This window comes from Stegodyphus dumicola, chromosome 1, assembly GCF_044657685.1.
Source record: "Stegodyphus dumicola isolate Sdum_Otavi_A_Nest chromosome 1, ASM4465768v1".
Classification (NCBI taxonomy): Eukaryota; Metazoa; Arthropoda; class Arachnida; order Araneae; family Eresidae; genus Stegodyphus; species Stegodyphus dumicola.
The window spans coordinates 225764480-225784657 of NC_140768.1; the positions used below are offsets into that span (position 1 = coordinate 225764480).

Consider the following 20178-nt stretch of genomic DNA (forward strand, 5'->3'; position numbering starts at 1 on the left):
TGAAAATAGGTCGACGTGTACATGGATACTGTGTATGTGAAATTCTTAAAAACGTGGCAAGCAGTGGGCGATTCTGCATTTTCTCCCAATTTCGCACCTAATCTTCTTCATGATTAAGCACTTTTGTTTCATAAAAGTTCTAGTATAAGCGAAATTTGGCTAGCAGATTGTTGGAAAAAATGTTGAGTAAAAAAAAAAAAAAACATGCCTTAACTTCGTGAAAACAAAATGGCGTCCAAAAAAAACTAGCAGGTTGCTGTAGCAGGGTTGGTTGCCAAATTTTCGCCATGTTACCATAATTCGAAGATTAACCAAATTGAAGACTACGAAGTGAAGAAATAGTTTTAAATAGAAAGATGGGAAGAAAAGCAATTTTAAGATCTTAAAAGTTTTTCCATATCAAACCACTATCATGAAGTATGTAAATAAGGTAATTATCTAACTGAACTTTGAAAGCAAGGATTTATGTGTAGCTGACAATGTCCAAAGTAATTTTTAATCTTTACCCAAAGCTAACTTATCTTTTTTCCACATTTGCAAGAACATTTGGCATATGACAATAATACAAAATTATTTCCTAAGAAGAGGAGCTTTGAAAATTTTTTTGGACTATGTGAAGGTCCTGAGCTTTCATACCTTCTTTTTTTCCACACTGTAATACGCTCCCCTCAAGAAATTCAAAACTTATCTAAAAATTCTGATTATCAATTTGTCACTTCTGACCCTCATTTGTCTGGAACAAAAACATGCAGTTTCTTTCCATTCAATTTTAATGTTTTTTATATATTTTCAAAGGCTCCCGATCTGCATCATATATATATATAGAGAGAGAGAAAGCATTTTCTTTTTATATATTTATACAGACATTTTGAAGCCACGAAACTGAAGAAAGCCACAAAGCCCTTACTGGGATTCAAACTCCAGACCTCCCAATTAAACATTTGATGTGCTTCCAGTTGCACCACAAAATAATGCAGAAAAGAGGAAAAACATACCTTATATACTCTCCTTTTAAAGGGCAACTGGGGAAGAGAGCACCCATTCCCTAAATCCTGATGGGGATGAAATATCATCCACTGTCTTTTAGTTTGGGCACCACTGTAGAGACATTTTAGAATTTGTCAAAGCTAGAAAACTGAAGAAATTCGGCAAGCCCTTGCCAGGACTCGAAATCTGGACTCCCAATTATTCATCAGACATACCGCGAACTGGGCTTAATTTCTAAGATTAGAAGTGCCGGAGCCCTATGGAAGACCGTCAGGAGAAAGAAACAAGAGTAAATAAATAAACAAAATGACTATTAAACGCATTAATAATTTAAAAATTAAATAGTTAATTATTATCAAATTAATTAATAGCTTTTTAATTAATGTTTATAAATTCTTATTTAATCAATAATTATTATAGACCGTATTTGGCGGCATATAAGACGCACCCTTATTTAGAAGGCCACACATAAGGTAAAAAAGTTTCAACACTTTATAAGGTATTTCTCCCACTTCCCTAACGTGCCTTCGTTCTGCACACTGAGCTGGTATTTCAGAATTCCGTGGTTCGATTCCTGGCAAAGGCGTTTGCTATTTTTTATCTTTTCTGCTTCCAACTAACCTGATGTCTTTACCACTTAAAATGTGGTTTCTTTTAGTTCTCACGTTTCGTAAAAGCCAAATAAACAATCATTGAATGCAATTACCAAACGTATTTTTATTAAGGAAAATTAACAAAAGGCAAGCTATTTTTTTTCGCTAGGTGGTGGACTGAAATGCCTTGCTGCTGCTCTGTTTCCATGCACTTTGGCGTAGTTTAACACTCCTAGTTTATATTGAATTGCATAGCTTAATCTTTTGTTTCCTTTAGTCATCTTTTCTCAGGGTATTTTTTTAAAACAAACAGTTTTAAGCACCGATACCGACACATTTATACAGAGTAGCACCGACACCGTCGGATGAGTCAAAGAAAGTCTATGTAAAGAAGGAAAGGCTCCATAGACGTAATGTGATCGTTGAACATGTTCAAACTTTGACATCAGCTTTGAGCTTTGGCGCTTTTTGGTGACAGATATTTCACACATGCACAAAATAATTATGGCAGATGTAGAAAAAATTATGCGTGGCTAGACCTTTATCCGGGCTAAAAATAGCATTCAGTACTGAAAGTTAATCTGTGTCCTTCATGTATAAGACGCAGGTAACTTTTTTGAGACCAAATTTAGGAAAAAAAAGTGTGTCTTATATGCCGTCAAATACGGTAATTAATTCATTATAATTTAATTGATATTTATTATATAATTAATCAATTATAATTTAATTGATAATTATTAGATAATTCATTATTGAAATAATTAAAGATTGAAGTAATTAACTAATTAAAATTAAATAAAATGTAAAGAGATAAATTGAAATTTAATATAATTTTATTGTTAAAATAAAATTTCTACTGAAATTGTTATTCATCTACGTAAAGGAGCACTAGAGCCGACATACGGTAGGTTCCGGCCCAATTTGAGTTCTGATCGTTGGGGGGGGGGGAGTTCTTTTATCATCACAAAAATTAAATATACTTAAAGTGTAGCTGATGAAAATTCCAGGACGAAACAGAATGAGGGTGTGAGTGGGTGGAAACAAAAAATGAGGGGAATCAGTGAGAGAGAACGCTCTCTTTGACAGCGGCTCTCTGTTGATATAATTATAGGCATCAAGCAGATGGGTGTCAGGGGTAAATGAGTCCCGAATCGGACGCCTAAATGTAAAGTTGCTGGTTACGCTTCCCCCCCCCAATTAGTGGATACTGTAGGAGGACTATGTTTATCGCAGTATTTCACTCTTTTTGTACTCACTGTCACTTAATGCACATTTCAGAACACAAATTTTGCTTCCTGCGAGGATAACTGTAAGCATCCACAACAATACACTAGATACAATGGCATGGTGAGAAATTTAGGCGTTCCTAAACAAACTCCCCCAAATTTATTGCTTTTCTTATAGGGAAAGGTTTCCGCATGTGAGTGAGGGGACTTTACTTTAACGTCTCATGTACTCATGAGTTCGTATTTCTAGGGAAACAGAGTATTGCAAAGTCCGCTTATTGTTAAACTAAAACGTTAGGAATTCTAAATTTTGTTGTTCCCTTTAAATTGTGATTCAGTTTTATAAAAAGAAGTACTGGAGCTCATCTTATTTAGGGCTCCGGTGCACTCTGGCTAAAATTGTAATTTATCTTAATATTTGAGAAGCACCGGAGCCATGCTCCGGCGCAATTTAAGCACTGGCCACAAAGGCACGTGAAAAGAATATTTTATAGATTAAATATGCAAATTAGTTCTGTGAGACACCTAGCAGCATACATACATTACGTTATCCTTATTTACACCACTGGCAGTAATCTCTAACCCTTTAATGCTCTTCCAAAGAAGACAGTTAAAAAATGACATATTCCACAACAGAAGAGATGACAGCTATTGCCCATGGATGTCTATCCAACTGCCAAATCACCATTGTCTTTATGATTGAAGATTTTGATTTCAAGAATTTAGAGAAATTAAGGCCATTTTTTATTAATTTTTAGTGATGCTTTTTATATAATGGTCTTCTACAAAGTTGTAATGTAGTTTGTGACATGTATTGTGCAGATCTGCAGTAAATGTACAAAAATTATCTGATGCTAAGAATTTTTCCTAACCAGCCCTAACTATACTTCTGAGAACAAGAATTATAGATGGAGTACATTAGAGTACATAAAAGTACAATTTGTTACAATATATCCTTTTAAACCTTTTTTATTGAATTATTAAACTCTTTCATCGATGACTTTCTGCTGCAAATCAAGCAACAAGCTATATTATGCACACTAAATTAGTTTAATATTGATCGCAAATAGTCTTTGTGCAAATGGATAACCATTTTATTTTAAATGGTTTATTATTTTTACAAATAATAAAGTATACTTTACTTTGTATATCATATCATAAATAAACCAATTCCCAATTCCAAGTACCAATTTTATTTTTAGAAAGGCTTATGCCCTTCCATACAGGTATTTGCACACATATGAATTTACATGTATTACATTTAAACATCATTCCACTGAAGTCACCAACTGTAAATGTGTAACTATTGGTCACGCATGTTTTTGCATGAAATTTTATTTTTTTACAAAATGCCTCTTTTTATTAATTGCTATAAATAAAACAATATCTACAACCTATAAAGATGGCTAATTATTTTTAAACAACTCGCAAAGTCACCAAATCACAGTCAATTTTTAATAGGAGTGTGAATAATCAGAATGTATTTTTTATTACTTTATTTAACAAATTCTCTTAGAATGTAAAAAATAACAAAGAGTTTCATTAATTTATATAACTTTATCCACCGAAAAGAAAGCTGTCTCAGCTAAATACATGAAAACATTGCTTAATATGCTGCCGATCTTGAAATATGAAAAATTAGGATCTTCCACATGAAAACAGTTTCTTGGAAATAGATGCACAGTCAAAAAAAATTTAGATTTTCACATTGTTTGGCAACATCATTTTAAAGAAATCCAAACTGACTTTATAATGTATGATTCAGTACATATTCTATATTTTATTTTGTTCTTTTCTTACTTTTTTACATGAAGTAAATCTTGACTAGAGAAAGAAATCAATGTAAATTGCTGTAATACTAATGTTTGAATAATCTTAATGCATCAGTATTGATGGAAAACAAAATACAAATATTTAGTGATTAAACATTAGTTGAATCTTCATAAGTTCTACAAATGTCTAAGTAATCACGGCAATACAGGTCAAATAAGAATGAGAAAATTTATGCCTAAATTCACTAAGGATTGGAGAATAGAATTGCACAATTTGATTAATTTAACAAATTCTATTTATTGCTGGAAAACAAGCAGAAGCTTAATTGAGCAAAGGCTCCCAACTTAAAAATTTGGAGATTCTGTGACCTATTGGGAGACCTGCTATCTTATGATAGCACAGCTGCTAACTCTCACAGTTGACAAAACTGTGTGAGTTAGCAGCTGTGGCCTTTTAACAGTTGTCTGAAAGATACACATTTCCATCTGAGGATAATGCAAGGCATTTATAATTCACCAGTTTTTACTTGCTGAGTTAAATAAACTAAATAAATGATGGTACTCTTAATTTATTGGGACTGAAATCAGAAATGTATGTATGTATTGTACATGTATGCATGTATAAATGTACACTGCTCAAAAAAAAAAATTGGACAGTCCTATATCTCCCGATCTACTGGGCCGATTGACAAAATTCAAATTGCGTTCTTCATGTCTTGAAAGCGCGACTTAGGATATATATTAGATTTATATATAGCACTATTCTAACATAGGTATTTTGACACAAAATCGGACTTTTTCTGAAATAACATACCAATTTTTTTACATATTTCGATTCTACGACTCAAATTACGCCTAAATATGAAATTTTGTAAAATTTGGAGCGAAATTTACGGAGAAATTCACAAATTTATGTTGCCACTTTTTTGTCAGTTTGCGCCAAGAATACTTCACTTGGCAAACTTCTTAATATATGGCAACCTAGTTTCCTTTCCCGTGAGAGGAAAAAAAGTCACCATCGTTCCTTTTTTCCAAATAATATTCTTTATATTATATTTTTAATTATAACTTATTATTTTAAGTAATTTTTTCTTTTTCGAATTTCATTTTAATTGTTTAAGTTGCATTTTTTTTTTTTTTTTTTTTTTTTTTTCCGAATAACTGTTTTAAAAATTTCTATTCACCTATTCAAACTGCGTAAATAAAGGTGCAGCGTTTATTTTTTTTAAATAGTTTTCTTTATATATATTTTTCGTCATAGTTATTATTTTAGGTAATTTTAAAATTTTTATACTTTTATTTTAATTGTTTGTGTTGCATTGTCTCTTCAGATAATTGTTTTAAAATTTTCTATTTATTTCTTCGAACTGAGCATTTTAAATATATTTATTAATATCAATTTTCCAGAATTTGATTTTATTTATTTGAACTGTGTTTCTTTCGGAAGAATACTTTGTAACCCAGACTACGATGAGTTTGAAAACTGCATACCATATTAAAAGAGAAAATACAGTAAAGCACAGTTTTACACGCCTTTCAATGTTCCGTTCAGAAAAGATATATGTAAATAAGAGAGATGTATAACCGACATTTTAACTTAGGATGACTTGCATACACTGCTTTAAACAGTTTTATCATTGTGCCCATTGCTTTACACAATTTTATCCTACATTTATTTCTTAAAATGTTATTCATATTTTAGTCAAATATTTTATTTTTGAAATCGCAAGAATCAAATATCATAACATTGAAAAGTTTTAAATTAAAAAAATACAAATACTAAATTTTACGAAAAAATTTATTTTTCTTCTCTTTTTCTTTAAGCATTCTGAAAGTATATTAAAAAGTATCCAACTTTTCGAAACATTTTGGTATTTCTGACAATCATTTTAAATAAAGTTATCGCCTTCCATTTCATAAAGGCCCACAAACGGCCGAGCGGTAAAGACGCTGATCACTGGTAGTTCGGTCTGAGGTTCGAATCCCGCGAACGGGCTGGTTGCATGGGTGTTTTCGTGGTTTTCCCGATGTGTAACGTGTATACGAGCCAGTTTTCCTTAGAAAGTCCTCCACGAAGGCATTCCTCCCTTTAGGCAGATAGCCCTCGTGTGCTTTGCCATAATTAAATAATCCAATCCAATCCTTAATTAAATATAATTGATTTGTAACTTCTACTAGAACTGACGTTAAGAATCGAAGTGCAAATAAATAATATCGTGTGCAATCTTGATTAATATAAAATTAAAAATATTTGCACAGAAAAATATTTGCATTCAGACAGAAAGTTTTTTGAAATATTTGCAATTACTTTATAAGAAGGATTTATTAATAACCGTAATAATTACTTATTATATTACTGATGATTAGGAATCAGTTCTTGACAATTACATTCTAAATTAGAATTTAAAGAATTATTAGAATTTTAAATTAGAATAATGAAAATACGCTACGCACAAAAATACATTTTAGGATAAAAAATGAGTTGATTTTTTATGTTTTAAAACTTCTTGAATTCATTTAATAAACATCGTATCCTCATTGTTAATTGAATTCAGAATGTTGGGTGTCGTTTATATAATTATTCTTACTTGTCCACGGAATCTGCTGACTTATCCAGCGATTAAGTAGCTGCAGATCATTTCTACATAACCATTGAACTTCCATTAATTCAGTCTTTAGAAGGTTGTATATTTATATCATAATTTGACTTTTATAAAAATGATTATTCTAAATCTTATGTTTCTATAAAAGTATACTGTGCTTTAAAAATATGGATGATAGTACCAGCCGCTCTTTCAGCCACTTCAAAAGCATCAGTTTGTTTAGAAATAAATTGTGCAGTTAATGTCATAAAATTCAAATAAACATCAAACGGAAATTCTCAGTTTTAGACAATTCGATTTAAACGAAATAAAGTAGCAGACGATAAAACGCCGAAGGTAAAAATTTACTCTTATTTAAAAAAAAAAAAAAAAAAAAAAAGATAGAGAGAAATTAAAAAAATATTAAAAAATAGCTTTTCATATAGTATTACTAAATATTTATTACGCATCATTGAGGGAAAAAATGTCATATAATAAATTCTCCGTAAAATTTTACTTGAAATTTAAGGTGAAAAATAGCTGTGGCAATACAGTGTAACAAATATCCATCGACCACATTTGGCGTTATTATCGCTCAAAAAATGTATGCCAAATTTCAAAATGCGAAAATATGTAAATTTGTGTATATCTTAGAAAATTTTAATAAAAAAGTCTAATTTTTTGCAGATATGCTTAAAAATATACCTACTTTAAGATGATGGTAAAAATTTTATAGGTTATAATTCAAAATTTTTTTTGAAAAATTGATAAAAATTATTTAAAAATAGAAATTTATAAAATAAAACACAAAAAATGGGTAAATTTTATTTGGAATGAACCTAAATTTCAAAATGTGAGAGAAAAAATAAAAAAAGTTTAATAAAAAAAGAGATATCAATAAATATTTACCAAATTCAATTAACATTGAGGAGCTAAAATTTTGAGAGCTAATATTTCAAAAACTACTCGTACGATTTTTACAAAACTTGGTATTCTGGCATAATTTGAGTCGTAGAATCGAAATATGTAAAAAAATTGGTGTGTTATTTCAGAAAAAGTCCGATTTTGTGTCAAAATACCTATGTTAGAATAGTGCTATATATAAATCTAATATATATCCTAAGTCGCGCTTTCGAGGCATGAAGAACGCAATTTGAATTTCGTGAATCGCCCCAGTAGAACGGGAGATATAACACTGTCCCATTTTTTTTTAGCAGTGTACATACATATGGATATGAGTAATACATATATATATTTCTGAATCTGGTCCCAATAGCAAAAGAGTACCATGATGGTAATAATAATAGATTCATAATATATAGATTTTATGAGCAACAAGAAAAATTTAAAAACTTAAAAGTTTAACCAGGGAAGGACTTAAGGATTAGTGAGGATCAAAGCTAAAAACTTTTCTGCTTTCCAGTTAGGTAATATTACAACATACAATGTAATATATTCATTGTGCTCTTGTTAATACATATTTTGGATATCATGTAAAGAACAGATTCAAAAATAAAAATATTTATATAATAAAATTAGTCAAAAACAAAACTATTTAAGGTCAATCACACCTTTCACAAAGATTTATGTCTAAAAACAAGTTAAAAACCTGAAGTTAATAAAAAGTTTCTCTCAGTTAAAAACTAGAACTCAAATTGTTAAAAACTAGATTTTTTTAAAATACGAATGAGAAAAATTAGGAGAAAGTGCAGAATCGCCCACTGCTTGGCGCGTTTTTAAAAATTGCACTAACTCGGTATCCATGTGCACATCGATCTATTTTCACTTAAAAAAAACATCTCAGAATTGCACAAAAATGGAACTTGACTCCCTTTACTTTATCCATGTACACATCGACCTATTTTCACTTAAAAAGTCAAAGAAAATTGACAAATATCCAATTCTTTTTACTCTTGTAAAAAGCAAAAAAAAAAAAAAAAAAAAAAAAAAAAAGCCAACTAAAGAAGTGGGCGATTCTGCACTTTAACCAAAAATTGTTTATTCTCTAAGTGGGATCAATTTTTGTTGACAAGAATCTGTTTCTTGTACATTTTTCTTTGTAAAACATCCTCCACAGAATTGGTATTTTTTTAACACAATCCAGCTATTTATGCACTTATTTTTAATAATGCATCAGCATACTGAAACTCTTTACCGTTTTCATAATCACACATGTCTAATGCAACCTCACAACTTTCACGTACAACTCTCTTTTCATCTTTGACGTAACGATTTAAAATTTCCATACACTCTTCAGTTGCAATTGCACCTAAAGCCTCGGCACATTCATGTCGAACCATCTCGTGTTCATTTTCATTAAATAAAACTTCAGCTAACTGTTTCACAGTTGATTTATTCTGCATTTGACCCAAAACATATGCTATTTCATGACGAAATAGTGGAGATCCACACGTAAGTCCTTTGGCTAAAGCTAAGGCTGAATCATCGGTTCCCATATTTCTAAGGCTAAACATTGCTTGGTACCGTTTGTAAAGTGTCTGTGATTCATCTAAAAGGATTGATTCCAGTTCATTTACCGAATTATAAATACTTTTAGGCAGTGGTGGAGTGGGATCGATAGACTTATAAGGATTTTGAGAGAGATCATCATTGTAAATTTCTTTGTCTTGCAGTTTTTCTAGAGCTATTTGACAAGTCTCTGAAACTTCACGACTGGGATCATTTAAATGCTTTCTAAGAACAGAACAGCTGCTTTTTAGCCCTATAGCAGCAAGAGCTTCTGCGGCTTCATGACGAACTATTACTTCTTCTTCTGCATCATTTAAAATAGATTCTAGCTTAGGTACAGCTAATGCATCTCGCATTTGACCCAAGCAGTAAGCACATTCGTGTTTTAGTAGAGCAGATGAATCTTCAAAACATTTTTCAATGCATTTTATAGACAATTCTCCTCCGATATTTCGAAGAGTAAATAATGCTCGAAATCTTTCTTTCATTGGTCTCTTTACATCAATTAATATTCTACCGATACTTTCAACTAACAGTTTATTTTCCTTCGACAATTCCATTGCTCAAAATTACACGTGACAACCTCCGTACCATAAGCTTTTCACGGGACGTTAAATACAGACTTATTCCGTGCTTTCCCCCATAATAACTGTTCAGCTGCGCATGCGCAAAAATCTAGGGTTACCTTAAATTTGTCGTATTTGGCGCTTTATCGCAAAAAAAATATTTCCATTATTTTAGGAAAATACCAAAGCATTGCCGAGAGAATGAATAATCCGTACTAAATTTATATGTAGTTTATATAACTTTTTTTAATTAATGTTATTTATCCTTATCTTTAGAGCCTTTAATCCAAAAAATTGTTTGAAAATTTCAAGCTGTTTATGTCATAGGACATAAAATTTCGTTTCGGAAAGAAAAATAGTTTAGAAAATTAACAAACTTTTGAAGATGCTTATTATTAATTTATGGTTTTTTCCTCATTATGTGGTAAACTCATATGAGAATAAAGTGAATAAAAAAAAAAAAAAAAAAAGAATCGTTTGCCTGAAAGAAAAAAATTACTCATGTGTTTAGTAGTAAACTTGAGAAACCTTTTTTTAATCAAAATTTTGTGTCAGGATGTATGTAACAGTAAACCAAACAGAAAATATAAAATACATTCAGGAAGTAAATATGCATGATTTGTATGTATAGATTATAAATAAAAATATTTTGTATACATACATTTCTGAATGAAGTCCCAATAACAGGAGAGCACATCTCTGATTTCTATAAACACTGAAATATAGAACTCAAATTCGAAATTAACGTTTCTCAATAAGTTGAACTTTACATTATTTCAATTTTTTAAACACTCTGTTTAGTTTCAGGTCATGAAAAACTGTTTTTTTCTGCACAATTAAGCTTTTGATTGTAGATAATTTTGTAGTCAACTCGGAGTTTTTTTTTTTTTTTTTTTTTTTTTTTTTTGGGGGGGGGGTTTCCTACAGACAAATTAATATAAGTAGCCACACATATTTCCATAAGATTTTATTCTTTATATATATATGTATTGCATAACATCTGAAAGTACCAAGAATGAGCCCTGTAAAGCAGAGTACATTTTTAAAATTTATAGTTTAAATTAAGGATTCCCAGGCTTTTTCTTCATTAACCCTTTTATATTTTTCTCTATAATATATAGCATACAACATAATAACAATACAGATAATTGTGCATACATACATAGCTTAAAGATTATAGAGCTAGACTAAGAATATGCATAAAAGGTTTGGAAAAAAACAGCTTTTTAGGTTTATGCTTTATTATTATTTATATTCTTATTATTTTGAATTTTAGAGATATAAACAAGATCCAAAATCGCAGATTTTAATTACCCCAGAATTTGATTTTAACGAATGTAATGGCTGCACTTGATGTATATTGAAATAATTTTTTAAATATTTGGCATAAAATTTCTTAATTCTTAAATCAACTTGTTTAGAAATATTCAACATGTTTCTTGATTTCCGTAATAAGTTACTGACTTGACTAAAGCTTCTTTCCAGTGGGTAAGAAGAAGAAAAATTCTATAATACTGGTTTAGTAACATCTTTAATTTTGGGATATTTCTCTCGCATCATTTATAAATTACTGAACTTAGTGCATTCATATGTTAAAATATGACTTGATTTATTTGCATAATAGGGTTTTATATCAATATACAGTTACTTTTTTTTTTCTGCAGTCAGTAGGATCTTGATTGTGCTGATCACTTGTCATTGCATATTTGAATATTGAATCGTTGACCATAGGGACCCTTTAAAAATTCATCAACCCGAATGAGAAACCCTGGTCTAAAGTCTAACTAATAATACTTTTAAACATTTTTAATATTAGAATTCATTTTAAATTGCTAAAAGTTTTGCCCAATATCTTTGCATAAATGATTTTTATAAAAACCTTTTTAGTAATTATTTTATGTAAGATCAGATTGGATTGGATTATGGTGTAGCCTTGGCTACTAATGTTTAAAATTAATTTATGACTAGTAACAGCATCAATTATAAACAAATAGCTAAGTTATTGCACTTTCTTTTCCAGCTATCGAAATGCGACGCTACGAGCAACGTTTTGAAACCAAAACCTAGCAATCATGAATCAGAACTAGAACTAGTTGCCATTCAGCATAAAGAAATTTAAATATAACTATGAACTACTTATTGGCATTCAGCATAAAAGAAATATAAATATGAATATTAACAAAATATTAAAGTTAATTTTATAAAATAATTAAACACATGAACAAATATATGAAATAAAAAATAATTATTTCTCATGCAATAACTGGGCCACTACACTACTCCCCCACCAGTAACTAAGTTACGTTACGAAGATGGAGAAATAGGTAGTAACTAGTATTGCAGTGTTAACCACAATCAAAATAATTTAGTCAGTCCTTGAATCTAACAGGTAAACGTATAGTTCTGCCTGTGCGAGAATGTTTTTGATTCACATCCGAATTTGAGTCCGGTCTCTGCAAATTAGTGTAGTCAGGTTGTATCAACTGAGAATTTTCCTCAGCTAAAATATATGCTGGTTTCAAGCGATCCAGGGATACATTAACATGTTTTCCTTTTATGCTAATAGTAAAATATTTGTCCTTGCGATCAATAACAGGAAATGGTCCTTCATAAGGAGGTTCCAAAGGTTTTTTTACCCGATCTATTCGCTGAAACACATGAGAACAAGTTTTTAAGTCTTTATGGACAAATATCTGTTCAGATGAATTTTTACAAATTAGTCTCGGTCCAACAACTTCCATCTGTTTCTGGAGTTTATTAGCAAAAGTCTCCGATGCTGTCTGGATACTTGGTTCGCTGAAAAACTCTCCAGGAAGTCTGAGACTCTGGCCATAAACTACTTGCGCAATAGAATGATTGGTATCTTCTTGAATAGCAGTACGTAAACCCAAAAGTACTGTTGGTAACGTGTCCGTCCAAAATATGTTGTTGTGGGCCTTTAATGCTGTTTTAATGTTCGATGAAGGCGCTCAACTTTGCCATTACACGAGGGGTGGTAGGCAGTAGTGTGTGGTAAACTGATGCCACAGATTTTGGACAAAGCTCGTAATGTATCACTTTTAAATTGGGATCCACGATCACTAATGAGTTTACTTGGCGTTCCGAAACGCGCAATCCAGTTGCTATAAAAGGCTCTTGCGACGTTCTCAGCGGAAATATTTTCTAAAGGAATTGCTTCAATCCAATTCGAAAATCTATCTATGCAAGTAAGACAATAAGTATTCCCTTTAGATGGTGGAAGTGGTCCTATGAGATCGATATGGATGACAGAAAATCTTCCTGGTGGTACTTCAAACTCACCTAATTTTGTTTTGGTGTGCCGACTGATTTTAGCTTTTTGGCAAGGAATGCAGGTTCTTGTCCACAACTGTACATCTTTTTTTATGTTAGGCCAAATGAATTTTGATGTCATTAATTTCATAGTCGATTTTATTCCTGGATGTGATAAACCATGAATTCGTTGAAAGACGTGTTGTCTGAAAGCCTGAGGAATATACGGCCGAATATGTTTAGTTGATGTATCACACCACAAATATTTCCCCGAAGGTAGAGAACATTGCTTGAAATTCAAGGAAGTAGTGGTTTGCAAACTCTTCAGTTCTTCATCTTGAGTTTGTTCATCAGCTATTTTATCATAATCTATCGATGAAATTTCATTAACTCTAGATAATGTATCCGCCACAATATTATTCTCACCTTTTACATATTTGATATCACTCGAAAACTGGGAGATGTATTGAAGTTGGCGAGCCTGTCTAGGTGTTGCTTTGTCAAGTTTTTGACGAAAGGCGAATATTAAAGGCTTGTGATCTGTATAAATTGTAAATACTCTTCCTTCTAGATAATGCTTAAAGTGTCTAACTGAAAGATATATGCTTAATAGTTCTCTATCATAGGTGCTATATTTTTGCTGAGTATCACTTAATTTTTTAGAAAAAAATGCTATTGGCTTCCACGAGGAGTTTTCATATTGTTGCAACACTGAGCCAATCGCCGTATCTGAAGCATCTGTAAATAACGCCAGAGGGAATTCAGAATTGAGAAAAGACAACAGTGCCGTGTTCACTAGGTCATTCTTGCACGTTTCAAACTGTTTTTCAGCTTCTTCAGTCCATTCGATTTTACGTTTGTCCCTCTTTTTAGCTCCCTTGAGATACGCATGTAACAATGCTTGATTCTTCGCTGCATCCTTTATATAACGACGATAAAAGTTAAGTATTCCAAGAAAAGTTCTAAGTTCATGAATTGTTTCTGGTCGTTTGTAGTTAGTAATAGCTTGAACTCTTTCTGGCAAAGGACGGGAACCCTTAGGTGTAATGAGGTAGCCTAGAAACTCGATTTGGGGAACAGCAAAGACAGATTTTGAAACATTAATTCTTAACCCAAATGTATGTAATCTTTCGAAAACTAATTTAAGGTGATTTTCGTGTTCTTCATGGGTACTGGATGCAATGAGTATATCGTCTAAATAGGGAAAAACGAATTCTAATCCTCTAAAGACTTCGTGAATAAATCTTTGGAACGTTGCAGGAGCATTTTTTAAACCGAAACTCATTACATTAAATTCGTATAAACCGAAAGGAGTGATGATAGCCGTTTTACATTTGTCTTCTTCTGCAATGGGAATTTGAAAATAAGCTTTGAATAAATCAATTTTAGAAAAAATATTTGTACCTCTTAAAATATGATGAAAATCTTCAATGCGAGGAATTGGGTATCGATCAGGTATCGTCTGCGCATTCAATCGTCGGTAGACTCCGCAAGGACGATATGAACCATCCTTTTTCGTAACAAGGTGCAAGGGGCTTGACCACTGGGAGTTTGATGGACGAATTATTCCATTGTCAAGCATAAATTTAAATTCCTCTTTAGCTATAACTAAGCGTTTTGGATCGAGCTGTCGTGCCTTTGAATAAACGGGTTGACCATCAGTCGTAATAAAATGTGTAACACCATGTTTAATTTGTGTAGGAAAAAGGTTAGGTTTAGAAATTTCGGGATATTTCGACAGTAAATCGAAAATTTTTATGGATTTATTTAATGTGGTTACTGAGTAATCACTGGAAATAGCAGCGACATCACACTGGACACAAAGCTGTGTTACGCCATCAATTAATTTTTTCTTATTTATATCGATAAGCAATTTATATTTGTGAAGAAAGTCAGCTCCTAAAATACCTTTTGTGACATCAGCAATTATGAATGGAAACTGAAAATCACGACGTAATCCCAAATCAAGAGTTAGCATTTTTATGCCATAAGTGGAAATATCTGTGCCATTAGCTGCATACAGTTTATATTCAGTTTCACATTTATTCTGTGAAGTAGCAGGAATTATGCTTACGTCAGCTCCGCTATCAATAAGAAAGTGCAAATTTGATCTTCGGTCACGAACGAATAAACGAAATTTGCGACAATCCTTCATATTTTCTGCAGCAGCGTTTGCCGCTGAACCTACTGCAGATTCGAGTTTTCCTGGTTTTTGAAATCGTTTTTTACCCAAGCACACGGAGGCTTGCATTTCTCTGGAATGCATTTTGCTCCAAAACGAAAGTGATAAAAACAAAATTTGCCAGTAGGGTCATATCGTTTACGAGATCGGCTTCGAGATCGTGAACGTGAATTACGTAAATCCGAGTCCCTGCGTCTTGAGCGAATGGTTATTTGATCAATTTTTTGTTCAAGAAAGGTAATTCTTTGCAACAAATCATTTGCGGGAACGGAAGGAGCATTAGCACTAAATACTTCTGGTTTCCGATTCATATCACTAATTTTATCTGCCATAGACGCTAACTTGGTTACATCTTCATCACTAACTAATAATATATTTTTTATGGAGTCAGGTAGCTTCTCCAGCCATTAAGTTTTGATTAGATTTTCAGACACATCTGTAGTAGCAACTGATCTCAACTTCTGCAAAAGTTGGCTTGGTTTCATGTCTCCAAGTTCGATACCAGTAATCAAACGTTTAATCCGTACATTTTCACTTTCTTTGAATAAATGTAATAACCTAATTTTAGCATCCGAATATTTTGTGGCACTATCGTTCGTTACAATGTCCCAAATATTTTCGACGAACTTAGGTTCAAGCTGTGAAACTAAATAATTAAATTTCGTTTCTTCTGAAACGATATTACTAATTTTGAACTGAGCTTCAACTTGAAAAAAACATATTTCCGGTTTATCAGTCCAAAAAGGAGGTATTTTTACACTCACCTTATGAAGCTCCGGTGACTGCATCGTATCTTTCATAGCAGTTTCAGAAGAGTCATTTGTTGACATTTCGAAAATTAATCAGGGTCACCACGATGTAGCCTTGGCTACTAATGTTTAAAATTAATTTATGACTAGTAACAGCATGAATTATAAACAAATAGCTAAGTTATTGCACTTTATTTTCCAGCTATCGAAATGCGACGCTACGAGCAACGTTTTGAAACCAAAACCTAGCAATCATGAATCAGAACTAGAACTAGTTGCCATTCAGCATAAAGAAATTTAAATATAAATATGAACTACTTATTGGCATTCAGCATAAAAGAAATATAAATATGAATATTAACAAAATATTAAAGTTAATTTTATAAAATAATTAAACACATGAACAAATATATGAAATAAAAAATAATTATTTCTCATGCAATAACTGGGCCACTACAATGGTAAAGCACTTAAAATTTCTATTGAGAATAAAAGTATTTGTGGAAGACTTTTTAAGCAAAACGTAAAAAATACAAAATTGAGCCAACCCATTTATTTGCCATTTCAAAACTTTAGCTATTCCACCATTTACATCAGAAAGTATTGCTAAAGATAAAAGCTTAAAATAATTGCCCATATACTTATCTCAGCATAAAATATGAAGAATGCATAATGATATAAATTATTTACAGGTCTGGATGTTGTATTCATCAAAGAATGAAAACAGTCTATAGTGCTCATACGACAATACTAACTAATGCATATATTTTTAATTATGTCCAAAGAATACATTTTTTTCTATGGGATATCCATCAATGTTCTGAGGCAATATCAATATTGCATGGTACACTTAGATAAGGACTGAATTCAGTTTGGGCAATTCCTAGAATTAAATGGTGGTGTGGTGTATTTAATTATGGCAAAGCACACAAGGGCTATCTGCCTAAGGGGAGGGATGCCTTTGTGGAGGACTATCTAAGGGAAACTGGCTCGTATACACGTTACACATGGGGAAAACCACGAAAACGCCCATGCAGCCAGCCCGTTCGCAGGATTCGAACCTCGGACCGAACTACCAGTATTCAGCGACTTTACCGCTCAGCCGTTGGTGGGCCTCCTAGAATTAGAATTTGTACCTTCTGGATTGATTTTCGTTCCTGAATTATGTCTGATTCTTATTCCTATAATTACTAAATGACCTCTGGCAAGGAAAATTCACAATCCTGCAGTTTTTCTGTCATTAAATTTTCTTTGAATCTTCAATCTTACCTTCAGTTCTAATATGGGCAGAGATCTGTTGCAGTTACAGGATTTCTTCAATTAACAAATGTTGTCAGATATTACTTACTTCATAGACTGCCTTAGAAAGCTAATTGTTATTATTTATTTCCTTTATTGAAATGTGTTAGAGACTTGAATAAGTTAACAGATGTACAGTCGGTCACAAAAGTATTCGAACACCGGCACCCATTCAGAAAATTTACTTTTCCGTTGAGAAACAAAATTGTCTCCAGAGTCCATCTTGGTTCGATAGAAAAAAAAAACAAAAGGATGGCTCATGTCCAAAATTGGCTAGGTGCATGAAACAAAATACAACATGACCTATCTGGGTGAGATGGGAAACAAAATGGTTGCTCACGTGATCCATTATTGCGCTCAGAGAAAATGCAAAGTGTGGCTGCGGCTCGTCTCGGTTCGCGAAGAGTGAAAACACAAAACGGTCTGCAGTGTCTATCTTTGTTGGATGAGAAAACAAAAGGATGGCTCATGTCCAGTTTATTTAGGTGTGGGAAAAAATATAGCGTGACCTATCTGGATGAGATGTCTCCAGCGATCCAGTATAGACTATTTCCCCATCTGCAATAGATGACATCTATAAACAATTTCATTGAAATCTCCTCGAAATATAAGAAACAGCTAGCTCGTGAAATTGTAAGGTATTCCACTTCTTGAAGAAGGAAAAACATCCTAGCTGCAGATGAGGTAGAGAAAGAAAAAGCATGTTGCACCATGGAGAGCCCGCACGGTTCTGAACAGAAAACGTGGAATGCTTTTATAGAAAAGAGTTGAAAGTGAAAGTAAAAGCCGATTGGAAATTTTTCACTTGGTTGCCGACTGGGAAAAAATTTTCAGAGCTCAGAAAAAAAATTCTGAAATGTTAAAAAAAAAAAAAAAAACTTTTTCTTAATTTTTATCATGTCTTCTAGACATGATAAAAATTAACCCTACCCCCCTTTTGTGTGGGAATGTTGTCTCACTGTTTCTAAAAATAGACCATGACTCATTCTACGAATTATATGTTTTAGAAAGGATGAGTCATGGTCTTTGGGTTTCTCCATTCCAAAGTAAACAAAGTGAAGACATCAAATTAATAGAAAAAAAGGAAGAGTTTTTTTTTTTTTTTTTTTTCCAGCTTTGGAAATATTTTTCCCATTCAACAGCCAAGAAATATTTCCAGCCAATACAATTTTATTTTTACTTTCACTTTCAATTCATTTCTTATATCTATAAGAACATTTCATGTTTCTGTTCAGATTAGTGTGGGTTGTTCAAGATGCAGCAACTCTACTCCATCCCACAACCAGGAAAAAAAAGATGTTCTTTCATGAGGAATTCTTTTGGCTTTCGAAAACAATAATGACATGATGATTGTAATACATTTCTGTTGTCATGTCCCATACTTGAACTCAGAATTATTTCCAGAACTCTGAGAATTTTTCCTAGTCACCTCGATGACCCAAATTTCGTATATTTATTTTTTAAGCCACTCGAGTTTCGACTTCCCATCCGTGTGTGCTGTGCATTCAACCTGGAGACACATTCGCTGAGCTCTAAGAAAATGTTTCCCAGCCCACTCAATCGCTGAAATGGATTAAAAATAAATTCTTTCATACATTTTTAAACCTCAAGAGTGTTAGCTGTCATGGAAAGAGCCTTTTTTTCCCTGAGCTCTAAGAAAATGTTTCCCAGCAGACTCAATCGCTGAAATGGATTAAAAATAAATTCTTTCATACATTTTTAAACCTCAAGAGTGTTAGCTGTCATGGAAAGAGCCTTTTTTTTCCCCTGAGCTCTAAGAAAATGTTTCCCAGCAGACTCAATCGCTGAAATGGATTAAAAATAAATTCTTTCATACATTTTTAAACCTCAAGAGTGTTAGCTGTCATGGAAAGAGCCTTTTTTCCCCTGAGCTCTAAGAAAATGTTTCCCAGCCCCCTCAATCGCTGAAATGGATTAAAAACAAATTCTTTCATACATTTTTAAAGCTCAAGAGTGTTAGCTGTTATGGAAAGAGCCTTTTTTTTCAGCCCACTCAATCGCTGAAATGGATTAAAAATAACTTCTTTCATACATTTTTAAAGCTCAAGAGTGTTAGCTGTCATGGAAACTGAAATTTATGTCATGGTTTGTGTCTCACACGTCGTCAACGGTATGGTTTGAGGTGAAAATTGAAAAACCGGTATGAAAAATCTCTTTAAGTTCACTTTAGAAGAAGCTGTGGGATAGAGAGATTTCGTCATGGAAAAATGTCTTTCAATGTCTTTCAATGTCCGTCATGGAAAAATGTCTTTCAATATCATGACATCTCCTTTCAAATAGGATTGAAGGATTTTTCTTAAACTATGTTGAAATCTTGATCCATCCAAATTACAGATGGGAAATTCTGATCCATGGATGGATCATCCAATTTCGCTAGAACCTGATAAACGGTTGCTGATGAAATCCAAACGAGGGGCCCTAGCTTTTCAAACGGGAAACATTTTCCCCTAAACGTATTAATG

General features: G+C 32.4%; 1 protein-coding gene across 1 annotated transcript; it reads right to left on the reverse strand.

Annotated features, from left to right (window-relative positions):
- Nucleotides 1–3976: 3976 nt before the first annotated feature.
- Nucleotides 3977–10278, reverse strand: nero (deoxyhypusine hydroxylase nero). The gene has a single exon (XM_085826128.1). It carries the CDS (start codon nucleotides 10187–10189, stop codon nucleotides 9269–9271), a length of 921 nt encoding a protein of 306 aa, XP_085682254.1. The 5' UTR covers nucleotides 10190–10278; the 3' UTR covers nucleotides 3977–9268.
- Nucleotides 10279–20178: the final 9900 nt, after the last annotated feature.